We start from the raw sequence: 15,021 nt of genomic DNA, 5'->3' as shown, positions 1-15,021 counted from the left end.
AGAGAGTTGTTTTCTTCTAATATTCCTGTGTTCAGTGAGGTTGAAATATCCAGCAGAATCTTAAACATTCCTAATTCTGACTGGAGATGTGAAAGATTATGATTAGATGGCAGGAGATACAAAAGGAAATATTCTTCTTTGCTTCTTAAACTTTTTTAGGCCTCTTTTTTTCCCACAGTACTACTACTTTCTGTTATACTCTTCTGGTACCTGCAACTTTCTGTTTTTTTGTATCTAGTAGTATCATTATCATTTTAATTTGCAGGTGGATTCTGACCAGGAATTACAAGGCTCTTGCCAAAGGAACAAGAGGCAGCACATCTGGTTTTCTTAATATTGTGATGGAACTGAAAAAATGTTGCAACCACTGCTATCTGATTAAACCCCCTGAAGAAAATGAAAGGGAAAATGGACAGGAGATTCTTCTGGTAGGTAGTTCCTCATAATTACTTTCTCAAAAAAACACTTAGTTTCTCTAGGTGCTTTTCATCAGAATGCTCTATTTCCTCCTTGGTGACCTATCAAGTATCATCAAAGGAAGCTTTAAAAATGGGAGAAAAAAGGTAACTATGAATGATTTGGAAAGTATAGTATCACTTATAAATGTTTTTATGGGAAAAAGAACATTTCAGGAATTGCTGGTCAACCAGGTTGCTAAGGGCTTCAGAAAGCTTTAAGATGATTTTTAAAATACGGATTTTTAGAGATTAGGGAAGATTAAAATTTGTGTTTCAACATAGTTATTGGAATGTCTTTTAAATTTTCAGTCCCTCATAAGGAGCAGTGGGAAGCTGATTTTATTAGACAAACTGTTGACAAGACTTCGAGAAAGGGGGAATCGAGTGCTTATCTTCTCTCAGATGGTGAGAATGTTGGATATCCTGGCTGAATACCTAACTATTAAACACTATCCTTTCCAGGTAAGGTGATTTCAGTAATTGCTGTGGGGGGAATCAATCTCTCTCCCGCCTCCCCTCCCCAACCTTCCTACACTGGGTTGTATGCTTTGCTTGTTAAAGTAGGAAGTAAGAGTTTCTTGTTTCAAAGAAGTTAAGGTTAAGATTCCAGGAGGGTCTTAATTTTTATTTTCATGCCTTCAGGCTACCATATGAAAATAGTCATGAGGAGACCATTCTTTTTTTGAAGGTGGGTGGGGAGGATTAGAGAAAGTCAAACTGGGCAAGATAAAAAAAAAAGGATGTCAGATGGCATCTTACTGCATGTGTATGGTGAAAGTAGAGAGGAAGTAAGTGTGAGCTCAATTCCAGAAGCCCAAATCCTAGAAGGAGAGGGCAGTATCAGACATTCACCCCAAAAGCTGACCCTAAAAGCTGACCCTGGCTGTGAGGCTGGGAACATAGCAGAACACTGGTACTTAAAACCTTGCTAGTCCCTGAAGTAAATGATGATGGTTTCCCCTTTTTTCTGTGGAGTTCTTTAACTGGAGTTATTATCTTCACACAGTTGTCTCCTACGGGGAAAAAATTTCTTCTGCATAATAACATTTTTCTAGGTGTATATAATCTAGTAGAAACTTATTCTCTGATCTATTTATAGACACATAGACATATATGCAATTTACCTTGTCTCTTGGCATATGTTTATAGTGCTTTGATTTTTTTTTTTTTTTTTTGAGACGGAGTCTTGCTGTGTCACCCAGGCTGGAGTGCAGTGGCGCAATCTCGGCTCACTGCAAGCTCCGCCTCCTGGGTTCACACCATTCTCCTGCCTCAGCCTCCCGAGAGTAGCTGGGACTACAGGCGCCCGCCACCACGCCCGGCTTATTTTTCATATTTTTAGTAGAGACAGGGTTTCACCGTGTTAGCCAGGATGGTCTTGATCTCCTGACCTCGTGATCCACCTGCCTCAGCCTCCCAAAGTACTAGGATTACAGGCATGAGCCACCGCGCCCGGCCAGTGCTTTGATTTTTAAGATTTATTACATTTTTTTAAAACTTTGGATGGATGAACTCTTCCACCAACTCACATAATTATGTTGGGATTGAAGAAACTTGGAGCCAGTGATTATCTCCTAAGAAGGCCCACCTTTAAGACTATCAGATTATCTTTCAAAATACCCTGAAAGGCATTGTTATATCCATAATATCTTATATGGTCTCTCAGTTTCTGTCTTAGAATATAGCTTAAGGCTATGGTTGTTATCAAGAAACAGCCTATTGCAAAAAGTCAATTCTCTGTCAGTGAATCGAATCCCTGTGAACTTTCATTCCTAGGAAATCCTGTGATACCAAGTAAATCAATAATGTGTCGTTTTTCTCTCTAGGGAATATATAAGCTTGGTCAGTGACTTTTAGATAATTAATGCCCTCTACTAATGGGAATATTAAAAGGGCATTAGGTTTTCTGATTTCAAGTAAAGGCTCTGAATCTCCCATTAAATACATCTTCGGTTTAAGGCTCTGAGTAGAGTAGTCAGTGAGAAAGAAGTAAGGGACTCCTCACCTGTGAGTTGACTTGAGTTAGGTCTGTTGGGCAGAGTTCTGGGTATGTAGGCCCTTCCACAGAGTCCGCTGCCAGCCAAGTCACCTTTCAGGTTAGTTTTGCCTTCTGTAAAATGAAGTATTTTGCTCATCTCAAGTGGTGATTGTGAGGGGATGAAATGTGAAAATGATTTTAAAGAGTAAGAAATGCTTTATAAAATGTACAGCATGTAGGTGATAATTCTTTAGTATTTTATGTGTTAATGGTTTCTCTATGGTGACATTGTTTTGCATGCAGAACTGACATATATTCTAATAAACGAATTGTGTACGCCATTAAATGCCAGGGGCTTTCTTGAATTCACATGTAGTTTAGCTGCTTGAATACTTTACTATGATTTCAGAGTGTAATTTTTGGCAAAGCTGGGATATATGATCAATTTTAACATTTTCAATGATTCAGCAAAATGTTTTTCAGACAGAATTATATAAATAAATTTTTGGTTTGTGTGACACTTTAAGTGATAGTTTTAGCCACATTAGCTAAGAAGCATCATTTTTCTGCAGGAGCTTATTATTGGGTGACCCGTGGTCCTGTTTCCTAATCTCTGCAGTACCTACAGAAACAGAAGTAAACCCAGCCTCCAAGCACAGGTTGGGTTTTCGTCTTTCTCCTTTTAGGTCCTGGCAGCCATTCTGATCCTTGGCTAAACCTAGACAGCCCTTTGAATCAGAAGCTTGTAACCTTGAGTCTGTAACTGGAGAGCTCAGGTCAAGTAGGGTAGCGTGTGCTTCTTAAGCACAGCTTCTTCACAGCGCTTTGCCAGTGCATTCCAGTTATTTTTACTCAGTGGGTGTTCAGGTGATAAAGGTTCCAAGTCTGCTGTTCTATTCTGAGTGTAGCTGATCTTCCTATCTTACAGTTTTCTTGTGGTTTATTTTTACAGCGTCTGGATGGTTCCATCAAGGGAGAAATCCGAAAACAGGCACTGGACCACTTCAATGCAGATGGGTCTGAGGTATACTATGCATGGCTTTGTTATTTGAGCAACTTGGGCTCTGCATCAAGGGGAAAGTCTTTCTCGCTTAATGTATTCTGTTTCAGAAACAATTTATAGTGCAATTCTTTTGCCTTGAGAAGAAAATGAGAAATCTCATGTATAAAAGATGGTATTTTGTTGTCACTCCAGAAAAATAAATATGTGCTTATTTATCTCCCCTGTTCTGGATTGACAACAGAGTGGTTCTCCTGGTAGCTTCCAGATAACCAAATCCTTGGGCCTGGAAGAGCAGTAAGGCAGGAGTAGGGGAGAGTTGGGCAATAGAATTAATATTAGAAGGTTCTGATCTCTGTACTCTTTTGGTGACTAAGTCCTGAAAAATTGGCCATGTCTCAAATTTGTTGGACTTCTGATACAGTGTGGCTTAATGTTCTTGCTGTCACTAACAGCAACATTTTACAATCAGTGTCGAGCTTGGATTGGGCATTATGAAGTATTTTGTTTGGGGGGCACATATAGAAGAGCTACTTAGGATGAAATAGAAGGTATGACAACATCGTAGTTTGTGCGTATCAAATCATCAAATGCCATGGGATTTGAGAGAAGTGGGAGAGAAGAGTTTTGTTGTGAATAAAACTGTAATAATGTGTAGAGCTAAAGGAAGCAGTGGAGACAACCCGAAGTAGAAGTGTTTCACACAGAATGCTAATTTCTGGAGCCTGAGCCACTACTTTTTTTTTTTTTTTTTAAATAGATAGAACAGACTTAGCTTTCTGAAGAGCTTTAAAAACTCTTAATGCCTGTGCCTGTTACTACAGAATGCTCTGCTGTCTGCCTTTAGAGTGTAGAAATCCTAGTTAGACTAGTATTCTGGCTACTTCTGTAGTCTATAAACATTTACTTCTTGAGGGGCTTTGGGCATTAATCTATTCAGAGCCAAGGCTCTGATTCATTCAGGATAAGAGGAATGGAATAATTAAAGACATTGGTCATCAGCTAATTCCCATTCCTCCTTTCCTTGCTCCTTGTTTCCTCAGCCGTAAAATCCCGATGATTCCGATACCCCATTTCATGATATTGCTGTGAGGATTAAATTTGGTAATCAACATAAAGCACTGATCACATTGCCCAGTGCATAGTAAGCGCTCTAAATACCTATTTTTATCATATAGTGTTGGTTGAAATTGGTTTTGTGTTCTCCACTCTTAGTTTAAAAAATAGTATTAGTTGAATGTTTCATATTGCCCTGTCTCGGGGAAAAAAAAGTTGCTTTTTGCATAGCTCTCAATTGATTCCCACTCACCGTGATGGCTATATAGAACACAAGTTCTCTATCATTTCTGCAGTATTTAAAAAATTCCTTTAAAAAACTAAATATTTATTATGGGGCAAAATATTATATGCTTACTTAGAATATTGGGAAGATGGTAAAGAGTACAAAGAAAAAAACAATTGTACAAAACCCCTCATTCTAGACACAACTTGCTGTTCACGTCTTTGGGGTGTATTTCCATTCCTACTAGATGCAACCATTTATATGTTTACCTAATTCGGATCATGTTGCATACGGTTTTGTTCCCTTCAAAATTGTACTTTGAGGCTAGGTGCATGGTGGCTCACACCGTAATCTTAGCACATTGGGAGGCCAAGATAGGGGAGGATCACTTGAGACCAGGAGTTTGAGACCAGCCTGGTCAACATAGTGAGACCTGTCTCTACCAAAAAAAAAAAAAAAATTTCCCCATGTTATTAAAGATTTTACAAAATTTAATTTCTAGGCCCATAGCAAGACCCTATCTCTACAAAAAATTAAAAAATGAGCCGTGCATGGTATTGTGCGCTTGTAGTTCCAGCTATTCAGGAGACAGGCAGGAGGATCCCTTGAGACCAGGAGTTTGAGGCTGCAGTGAGCTAGGATTGCCCCACTGCACTGCAGTCTGGGTGACAGAATGAGACCCTGTCTCAAAAAAAAAAAAAAAAAAAAAAATTTTTTTTTAATTTCTAAATTTTTCTTATGCTTGTACCATTTATTTATTTAACCACCTTACCCTTAGTGGCATTGAGTTTTGTAATTTTTTAACCTTTGTCAACTTGATCATAGGTGCAGACATATTATAATCCATGTTATCCTTGCTAAAGAGTGATATAGCAGATTGTTGGTTGATATGATCATTTTGACTCCAGATTTCACTTGTTTTAGATATCTCATCTTAAATTGTCCACTGTTTATCTTTAGATTTCTCTTTGGAGTGTGGTGGTGCTTAATATTTCTCTTAAGAGTCACAGATTATGTGCCTAGACACACCTGTTGATCACTTCTTTATTGGAATTGTTTAAAATTCTTGTGAGGCAGCTGTCTCCATTTTTATTTCTATGGCATGATGTTGTTGAATGCGACTATTAGAACATGGAGACCTTTTCATTGCATCTCTATGTGTATGCTAAATATACCCATTTATCAAGATGGAACTCAGGACTACCAGTTTTTCAGGGCTGCTTCTCTGCCACAAAGGCATCAGCTTTTGACATATATGATTAAATTCCCTGAAAATAGAAGTATTTCACCTTTTTCCCCCCGGCTTATATATTTTATTTTTTTTCTCCTGCCCCCATATTTTTCTGAGCACTCAGACGCAGGCAGGTGTGCTGTGCCTGCCCAGTCTCTACTGTCATTGCTGTGGAGACTGCAATGTCAGTGCCTGGGTGGTTCCACACGTCGCTCTCCAGCCAAACCTGTTTTGATTTTTTTATAATTTTGGCATGTTTTGTGGCAATTGAGGATCCTGTGCTTCTCAACACTTACCATATATGATCTATTTAGTGCAGTGTTTCTATATTTCTCGCCAGCCTAACAAACATAAATATTTATATAATAAAGTATCTCTGTTTATACTAACTGACTTACATGGCATAATCTACCTTTTCCCTAAAAATAATTGTACAGGTGACTTCCTGGAGTTAATGATCTCCATGATAATTGTTTGTCTGTTTTTATTATTGTTGCTGTTAACTTCTTGTATATTAGTTGTAGCCGGGAGGTAACACTAATTCTCTCGCTCCCATTGCCTTATTAGATTCTACTTTACTCCTGTTCATGGCACTGACTTTGCCTCTTAATCAAATGAAAATTCATTCTACCATCAAGTCCCTGACATTCTTTTAGCCTCCATAAAGTTTGTCCATCATATCTCACTTTTCTTCACACCTGCAGGGGTTTCCAGGTTTAAGGGCTTATTGGACTGTGAAACTGTTTCTGAGAAGGCCACTGCATAAAGTAGTATATTGCATTGTGTACAGGACTTCTGTTTCCTGCTCTCGACAAGGGCTGGTGGCCTGGGAATCAATTTGGCTTCAGCGGACACAGTCGTCATCTTTGACTCTGACTGGAACCCCCAGAATGACTTGCAGGCACAAGCCCGAGCGCATAGAATTGGTCAGAAGAAGCAGGTCAGTATGGAGAGGCTTCTGGAAATTGCTTTAGGGTGGGGGGCCAGGGGGCTTGTTCAGCCCTTTCAGGATGTTAATAAAATGCTATTTCCCTGTTTTGCTTTTATTTCCCCTGAAGCATTGATGTCTGTTTGTTAACTAGCACAGAGATGTTGTCTTTGGGCCCAAGATGAACCTATTAAGGAACTTTTCTTTTTCTCTGTTTGAAAAGTACAACATCAGCGACCTTCTATGTGTTTATCTTGAGAGAGATATATGATGAATAGACTTAGAACTGAATATTTTCTCTATTTTAGTATGGAAAAGTTAAATATCCTATTGTTCAAGATGGTTTGTTTTTATTGTACATGACAGTGTTAGCCTTAAAGGTACTTTGGAAAACCATACACTTTTTTGTTTATGAATCTTAAAGTCTGTTCTATATTGCGTAAGTTTCATTCTTGGCCAAAGATTCTGTTTTTGTGAAACTTTCCATCAGTGAAGCATGATTTTTATTGATGGAACAGGCCATAACGACAGATCTTTAGAGGCAATTTTATTTAAGACTGTAACCTGCTGCACATAGTAAAAATATTGCATCTACTTAAGCTGTCTGCTTGGATGGCTTACAGTCTTTTATGGTTAGAGAATAAATTCTGTTAAAATTTTCCCCTCTTGGTTTTTGACAGAGGTAATCTTTCTCTCTCTTTTTTTTTTTTTTTTTTTTTGGGTGGGGGGTGGTGGTTCAGGCATAAGCATAACAGTTCCTTTTCCTACAGGTAAATATTTACCGCTTAGTTACAAAGGGGACTGTGGAGGAGGAGATTATAGAACGGGCCAAAAAGAAGATGGTATTAGATCATCTGGTGATTCAGCGCATGGACACCACTGGCCGGACGATCCTGGAAAACAACTCGGGAAGGTCCAAGTAAGTGCCAGGAAGATTGGGAGGTAGGCAGAATCAAATTGATTTTACATCACTGTTGGATATAATAGGATTTTCTACCACAGACATTATTCTGTTCATTACCTGGAAGATGCCAGGCCAGAACCACAAATAGGATGGCATTTTCACTTGATTTGAGTTTCTTGGTTCCTTTTTTTGCCCATCACCCCCTTGGCTTATGTGTTTTCCTCTCTTTCTTGCCCTCTCCCTTACCTTTGCTTTTGGCTGCACATGTGACATATGACACAGCAACAGCAGTGGAGCTGTGTGTTGGGTGTCAGCCCAGCATAATGTCACCTTTGACTTTTCTGCAGTGAGAATCCAGATTGGCTTGGCAGCTGTTTTTTTTTTACTACTGGCAAAAATGTTTGTGTGGAGATTGTTGTGCTTTCTTCTGTTGGAAACAGAAGGGTATAAAAAGAAAGTAATGAAGTTTTAATTGGCTTTGGGAAGAGGCACAGCTACATCTCCTATAAAGTTTAATTAGCCAGGCATGGTGGCAGGTGCCTGTAGTCTCAGCTACTTGGGAGGCTGAGGCAGGAGAATGGCGTGAACCTGGGAAGCGGAGCTTGCAGTGAGCCGAGATCGTGCCAGTGCACTCCAGCCTGGGCGACAGATAGTAATAATAATAATAATATTATCATCAAAATAATAATATGATTATTATCAAAATAATAATAAGTTTACATTTTGAGCAGATTGTTGAATGTCTTCTGTGGCAGTGTTGCAGCTGTGTTTTTTGTTTGTTTGTTTTTGAGATGGAGTCTCGCTCCGTCGCCCAGATTGGAGTGCACTGGCACGATCTTGGCTCATTGCAACTTCTGCCTCCTAGGTTGAAGTGATTCTTGTGCCTCAGCCTCCTGAGTAGCTGGGACTACAGGTGTGCACCACCACACCTAGCTAATTTTTTTTTTTTTTTTTTTTTTTAGTAGAGACAGGGTTTTTCCATGTTGGCCAGACTGGTCTCAAACTCCTGACCTCAAGTGATATAGGCCCACCTCAGCCCCTCAAAGTGCTGGGATTATAGGTGTGAGCCATTGTGCCTGGCTGCAGCTATGTTAAAGGTGTATTCAAATTAGCCCTTCCTAAATAAAATGTTTTCAGATAGTTTTCTGTTTAAGAGGAATCGAGATGAGAAAAGCCTAGCTCTTTTATTTTGGGCCGGGGTTGAAAAGGTTGAAAATTCTTGGTGAATTATAACTTTTTGAGTCAAAGGGCAAAGGAAAGAGCTCCATTCTGTAACATTGCTAGTCACCTTTCTGGCTTACCCATGCAATAGGTGAACCAGTAGGACTGTAACTAATTTTCTATTCTGCTGGTTTAGGGTTACCATCACAGACTCATCCTGTAGATAGAAAATGAGATGGTTGAGAAATCATTTTTCTTGAGGCAGAGTTTATATTTTCAGCAGTTATTTGACCTCTTTCTGAAGGATAGTTATTCTGAAATAGAACACTTTAGAGGTTATTTGATGTTTCTAACAACTACATTTTACTTCCACAGCTCAAATCCTTTTAATAAAGAAGAGCTGACAGCTATTTTGAAATTTGGAGCAGAGGATCTCTTCAAAGAACTGGAAGGGGAGGAATCAGAACCTCAGGTAATTAACAATGAGGAGAGGGAAATTTTTTTGAGAAGTATGATCTGTAAGAGTCTAAATTTTCTGTTAATAAGATTCAGTTAGAGGCTTTTGTAAAGAAAAAGTAATTACTTGAAGGACAGTGTGTTTTTCTTTTATAGGAATCTCATAGGTCTTACCAAATTGAGTAGGAAAGAATTAATAAAGCATTTGAGGATACTTTTTTGGGTTTTTTTTTCTCCCATTTCTGTTTGTGTGTTTGTTTTTTTTTTTTTTTTTTTTTTGAGACGGGTTCTCGCTCTTACGCCCAGCCCGGAGTGCAGTGGCGCAATCTCAGCTCACTGCAAGCTCCGCCTCCTGGGTTCATGCCATACTCCTGCCTCAGCCCCCCGAGTAGCTGGGACTACAGGCGCCCGCCACCACGCCCGGCTAATTTTTTGTATTTTTAGTAGAGACAGGGTTTCACCGTGTTAACCAGGATGGTATGTTTGTTTTAATTTTTGAAATTTCACCTCGTCATTTGTATAAATTATAGTTTGAGACATTAGATGTAAAGGATTTAGAGTTGAAACTGAAAGTAAATGAAATATCAGAAAGGAGAATTGGTTTATTTGCACCAAACATTTTCAGTAAATACGAATAATTTCTGGGCAACTAGGCAACTCATCTGTTGCCGTTTTATTCTATTTGTGTTGGCTTTTGTTCTTTTAGGAAATGGATATAGATGAAATTTTGCGGTTGGCTGAAACAAGAGAGAATGAAGTGTCAACAAGTGCAACAGATGAACTTCTATCACAGTTTAAGGTATGAAGATCTTTGGGGGAGAGAGTTCTCAGCATTGATTCATTAATGATTACTAATGTTTACGAACGCTTTCTTTGTGCTAGGCGCTCTGCTTTTCTCTTCACCTGAATTGAGTCATATCCTCAATATTGTTCTCTGAATTTGAGTATTTGTGAATGTAGGTTCTACAGTCCTCCGCACGAAGGTAACCACTGAAGTGGGCTATCCTGTGTAGAGTCAGTGTGTGGAGGAAGAGAGATCACTGAAGAGAGGGCTAGGTAGAGAGCCAGGACAGAGTGTAGAACCAGGATGTGTGGAGCACTGTGGGACACATTAATAGATCAGATGCCAAAGAGAGGTCAAAGATAGGAAACGAGTAGATGACAATTAGAAGGCTCTGGTGACTTGGTGAGATTTTAGTTTGTTTTTTGTTTGTTTGGTAAGTGAGAGAAAGAGGTGTCAGTGGTGTCTCATAGAACAGAAAAGTACATGAAATGAGGACTAAACACAAAAGTTGGGCACCAGATGAATAGGAGGTGGCAGCACAGAGTATCAATGTTATTAAAAAGCTTAGTGAAAGAGTACAGGGATGCTAAATTATATGGCTAGAAGATTGAAGCAAGACAAGGTTTTTGAAAGATGTTACCATGTTTCTAGTTTGAGGAAAGAACTTGAGTATAGGGAGATATTGAAGGTTCTCAGGAAAGAAATGATTTGATGGCACATTGCCCCAGAAGAGACTGGAAGGGATACAGTCAAAAGCACAGATGGAAGACTTGGCCTTGGAAAGAAAAAGGACAAGTACACTTTAGGGAAGAGGAGGAAAGAGATGCTGTGGGAGTTTAATTTACGCTCTTAATGACTAGTAAAGTAAGTGAGGTGTTTGCTTGAGAAGTGGAAAAGATTTGGGACAGCCATAGATGAGGCAGAAAGTTGTTGGGAGGAATCTGATAGGGAGTCAGCTGAATTGAGATGATACAGCTTTGCTGTGGAGCCAGTCAGCAGGGTCATATGACTTTCCCCAGCAATACTTTTGAGGTCAGAGAAATTGGATCAGTTGGCTATCCCAAGGTGGGATATTGGCTTGGGAGGCACAGGAAAGTCAAAATAGTAAAGGTTTTCAAGATTCATGTGACAGCTTGGCAGGAAGGATTGACCATGGGTTGATTCCATGGAGGTAGAGAAGCAAGAGAGACCTGATGGTTACAATGATGGCTAAGTGCAGTATGCCCATTAGGATTGAATTGAATTGGGGAAATTGTGTGAAGTGTTTGGAAGGAAGCAGTATTGTGTGATTAGCTCCAAAGCTGGCCACTGGTAGAAGTTGTTTCAATGGAAGAACAAGGATGGAGTTGAGTGGGCCAAAGAGCCCTAGATTAATGTGTTAGGATGCAGAGGATGGGGTAGAGAAGGGTGAAGGTGAATTATTAGTGTTTGTCATAGTCAATTTGGGCTCCTGCAACAAAGTACCATAGAATGGGTGGTTTATAAACAATAGAAATGTATTTCTCACAGTTCTGAAGATTTGAAGTTTGAGATCAGGGTGCCAACATGGTCAGGTTCTGATGGAGGCTCTCAGGTTGCAGACTGCTGACTTTTCTTACCTTCGCATGGTAGAGAGAGAGAAGCTAGAGAGCTCTCTGGGAGTCCCTTTTATAAGGGCAGTAATCCTATTATGAGGGCTCTACCCTCATGACCTCCTAACACCTTACACTGGGAGTTAGGATTTCATCATATGACTTGTGGGAAGAACATAAACATTCAGTCCATTGCGCTGTTTCAGCTCAGTTCCACCTCTGTGACTGCTGCTCCTTTCTTCAGCAATAAAAACCCGCACTTGTGTAACTCTTACTGTGTTTCAAGCACTATCTTAAGGGCCAGAGTCTGGCCTTTAACCACTGCGTCCCTTTTGGAAAAGTTAAATTCCTTACTGCATGAACCACTAACATATGTGCATATTTACATCAGTCTTAATTTTAGTTAATTTTAGCCAAAAGTCATAAAGTGAGAGTCTAACTTGACTTCACTGTCAGCTCCAAGGAATGGGCCTCCAGAAGCTCATTTATACCTTATGACTGTCTCAAAGGCTAGGAGGGAAGGAATAAGAAGAATGCGGAGCCAGGCTGGGGGCTGCCTGCCACTGCCCAGACGCTGTCCAGAGGTGGTAGATGTTTCTGTGTACCCCTCGTCTGGTTCTTTGAAATGGATACACTTAGATGGCTTTTTTTCTGGGATACATACTATTTTAGTACAAATACGTATCGGATATTAAATAATATTTGATAAGAAATGAAGAGAATATTCTTCCAGATTTATTTAAATTTTTTCTGTTTTATGTTTTTATTTCCTAAGACTAAAGTGCACTTGTGCGCATATGAAATCACCACACATGTTTAACTTTCATATTTTTGATAAAAATGAATAAGGCAACCAGTTGGCTAGATGATAATGAGTGCTTTGAGTTATGCATTGTTTCAAATGGACTCTATAGAACTTATAGAAATGTAAGTTCATCATGGAGTATTAGGTATTAAGCATTTTAAAATCTAAATCTAAATGTTATCATTAGTATTATATTTATTAGAACATGTATATGATTTATAACAGCTCATTCAATAAAACTTATAAAAACAATTTGTATCTTTTTAGCTGTTTCTCTGCTTTTCAGTAAAATTTATGAAATGATGAACTTGAGGACTTGACAAGTTGATTTTTGGGGGTATAAAGGAAAAATTAATAGAAAATTGATTATCTGATTATGTAATATCACAAAAGTCCTATTATTCACAGTGTCTACTTAGATTAAAAACACTATATAAATTGTTTTAGCAGATGGTGTTTAGAAATAGGGAAATGTCAGACAATGGGTTGTCTGTTTTAAGGTTGCCAACTTTGCAACAATGGAAGATGAAGAAGAGCTGGAAGAGCGTCCTCACAAGGACTGGGATGAGATCATTCCAGAGGAACAAAGGAAAAAAGTAGAGGAGGAGGAGCGGCAGAAGGAGCTAGAAGAAATTTATATGCTGCCTCGAATTCGGAGTTCCACTAAAAAGGTGATCAAGTGAGATGAAAGATATGAAATTATTTCTTATGTTGTGAATGCTACAGAAGTGGTGATTATTCAAAGAAGAGAGAGGCCTTGCATTGTTCCCCTGACACAGAGGCTTCAAGAGCAGAGTTGATACTGTAGGAAACTTAACGAAGGAAAGTGGAGAAATCCGCAGAGCTCACGAGCACACCTGTGAGACATCGGATTTGGTCTTTGCAAATCGGCTCTTTGTGAAGCTGATAAACAGGGTCTGAAATTTCCAGAAGTTTGCATTTTGCCTTTGAGATTAGAACCAGTAGTCCTCACAATTTGGCTGTAATTGCCACTGCCTTCAACTTTCAGAAAGTCAAACCTCTGTTTGTCCATAACAGTTCACGGCACTTGATATAAATACTTAGTAAAGGATTATGTAACTATAAATAAGAAACATATACCAACTTGACAGTTCACAAAGCTCCATCACAGACACTATCTAATTTGATTTTTGTAACAACATTGAAATAGGTAGAACAAGTTTTGTTACCCATTTTGTTGGAGGTAATAGACACAGATTTGTTCAAGGTCATAGTAAATCAGTATGAGGTAACACTAGCTACCGTTTATTGAGCCCTTACAATGTGCTAGGCATACTTCTAAGTGCTTTAACTTACTGAAAACCATATGTTATAGGTACTATTGTCTTCATTTTTCAAATGAGAAAACAAAGGCACAAAGAGTAAAATTACTTGCCCAAAGAAGTAAACATGAACCTGTTTTATAATGGGATATTGTAAAAATATCCAAATATTTTTAATCCAGTTCACTTATCATTATATTACAATGTCTCTGAAAGTATGACTATCCTAAGTGGGTATTTCTCCAAGACCTCTCTCCCCTTATTTGTCAAAGGAAAATTGACTTGTCTGATACGGTGGGAAGTTCTGAATACTGAAGAATTAAGATGGCCTTCTCTTAGTCCTTTCACCACTTGAACTTCGCACTTGTTACAGTGTGACTTTGCCTCAATCTTTCTCAGGCTCAGACAAATGACAGTGACTCTGACACTGAGTCTAAGAGGCAGGCCCAGAGATCCTCCGCTTCTGAGAGTGAGACGGAAGACTCTGATGATGACAAGAAGCCAAAGCGCAGAGGGCGTCCCAGGAGTGTGCGGAAGGACCTCGTGGAGGGATTTACTGATGCAGAGATCCGAAGGTTGGTGGAGGCTCTGTTCTCACTGAGCTTGTTTGGAAGTGCATACTGTAAGTCTTGGGTTGACTGGATCCTGGACATCGTGACAGGGTAGGCAGAGGCTAATACCTACAAAAAAGGAAAGAGAAGCTGGGTCCTGTCCCAGATCTTTAGGATGATTCTTCCTTCTCCAAGGTTTCTTTCTGTTGAGATCACTTTTATTTGTTGTTCATCTCTCTGTTTCTCTCTTATTCTCTGGTTATTCAGAACATTTTCACAAAGTTCAGCTAGGGGGAAGGAGATAATTGACATACATATATATACAGACTTATGTATCTGTATATAAAAGAAATAAATATCAAAAATAAAAATGGTACAAATAAGTCTACCCTCACTACCTCTCCCCTCCGCCACAATCCCACTTCCACCTGTGTTAGTACTGATATCAGTTTGCTGGTGGTTTGCTTTGATTTATAAGTAGTATGTACAACATGTTGTTCAGCACCTTGCTTTCCCCAATCCCATTTAAAATCCATTTCAGACATCTTTCTATGTGAGTGATTACTATACATTTCTTGGTATCTGATTCAAATGTCTCTATCCTCCATAAAAAAATCTAAAATTGTTGC

The 15,021-nt window shown here is 39.1% G+C and overlaps 1 protein-coding gene across 3 annotated transcripts in view; it reads left to right on the top strand.

Moving 5' to 3' along the window:
* The window catches only part of CHD2 (chromodomain helicase DNA binding protein 2), a 146,162-nt gene that overhangs the window by 88,660 nt on the left and 42,481 nt on the right, over positions 1 to 15,021 (top strand). For all 3 annotated transcript variants that reach the window (XM_063640073.1, XM_063640072.1, XM_063640074.1), the window contains 9 exons: positions 266 to 428; positions 768 to 920; positions 3,389 to 3,460; positions 6,740 to 6,889; positions 7,648 to 7,796; positions 9,318 to 9,414; positions 10,105 to 10,197; positions 13,059 to 13,229; positions 14,241 to 14,416. In XM_063640073.1, coding sequence (XP_063496143.1) covers positions 266 to 428; positions 768 to 920; positions 3,389 to 3,460; positions 6,740 to 6,889; positions 7,648 to 7,796; positions 9,318 to 9,414; positions 10,105 to 10,197; positions 13,059 to 13,229; positions 14,241 to 14,416 — 1,224 coding nt within the window. The remainder of the gene's footprint in view (positions 1 to 265; positions 429 to 767; positions 921 to 3,388; positions 3,461 to 6,739; positions 6,890 to 7,647; positions 7,797 to 9,317; positions 9,415 to 10,104; positions 10,198 to 13,058; positions 13,230 to 14,240; positions 14,417 to 15,021) is intronic.

Source organism: Symphalangus syndactylus, chromosome 5 (genome assembly GCF_028878055.3).
Source record: "Symphalangus syndactylus isolate Jambi chromosome 5, NHGRI_mSymSyn1-v2.1_pri, whole genome shotgun sequence".
Taxonomy (NCBI): domain Eukaryota; kingdom Metazoa; phylum Chordata; class Mammalia; order Primates; family Hylobatidae; genus Symphalangus; species Symphalangus syndactylus.
The sequence above is the reverse complement of the archived record's forward strand: the minus strand, read 5'-3'. Positions and strand labels throughout refer to the sequence as shown.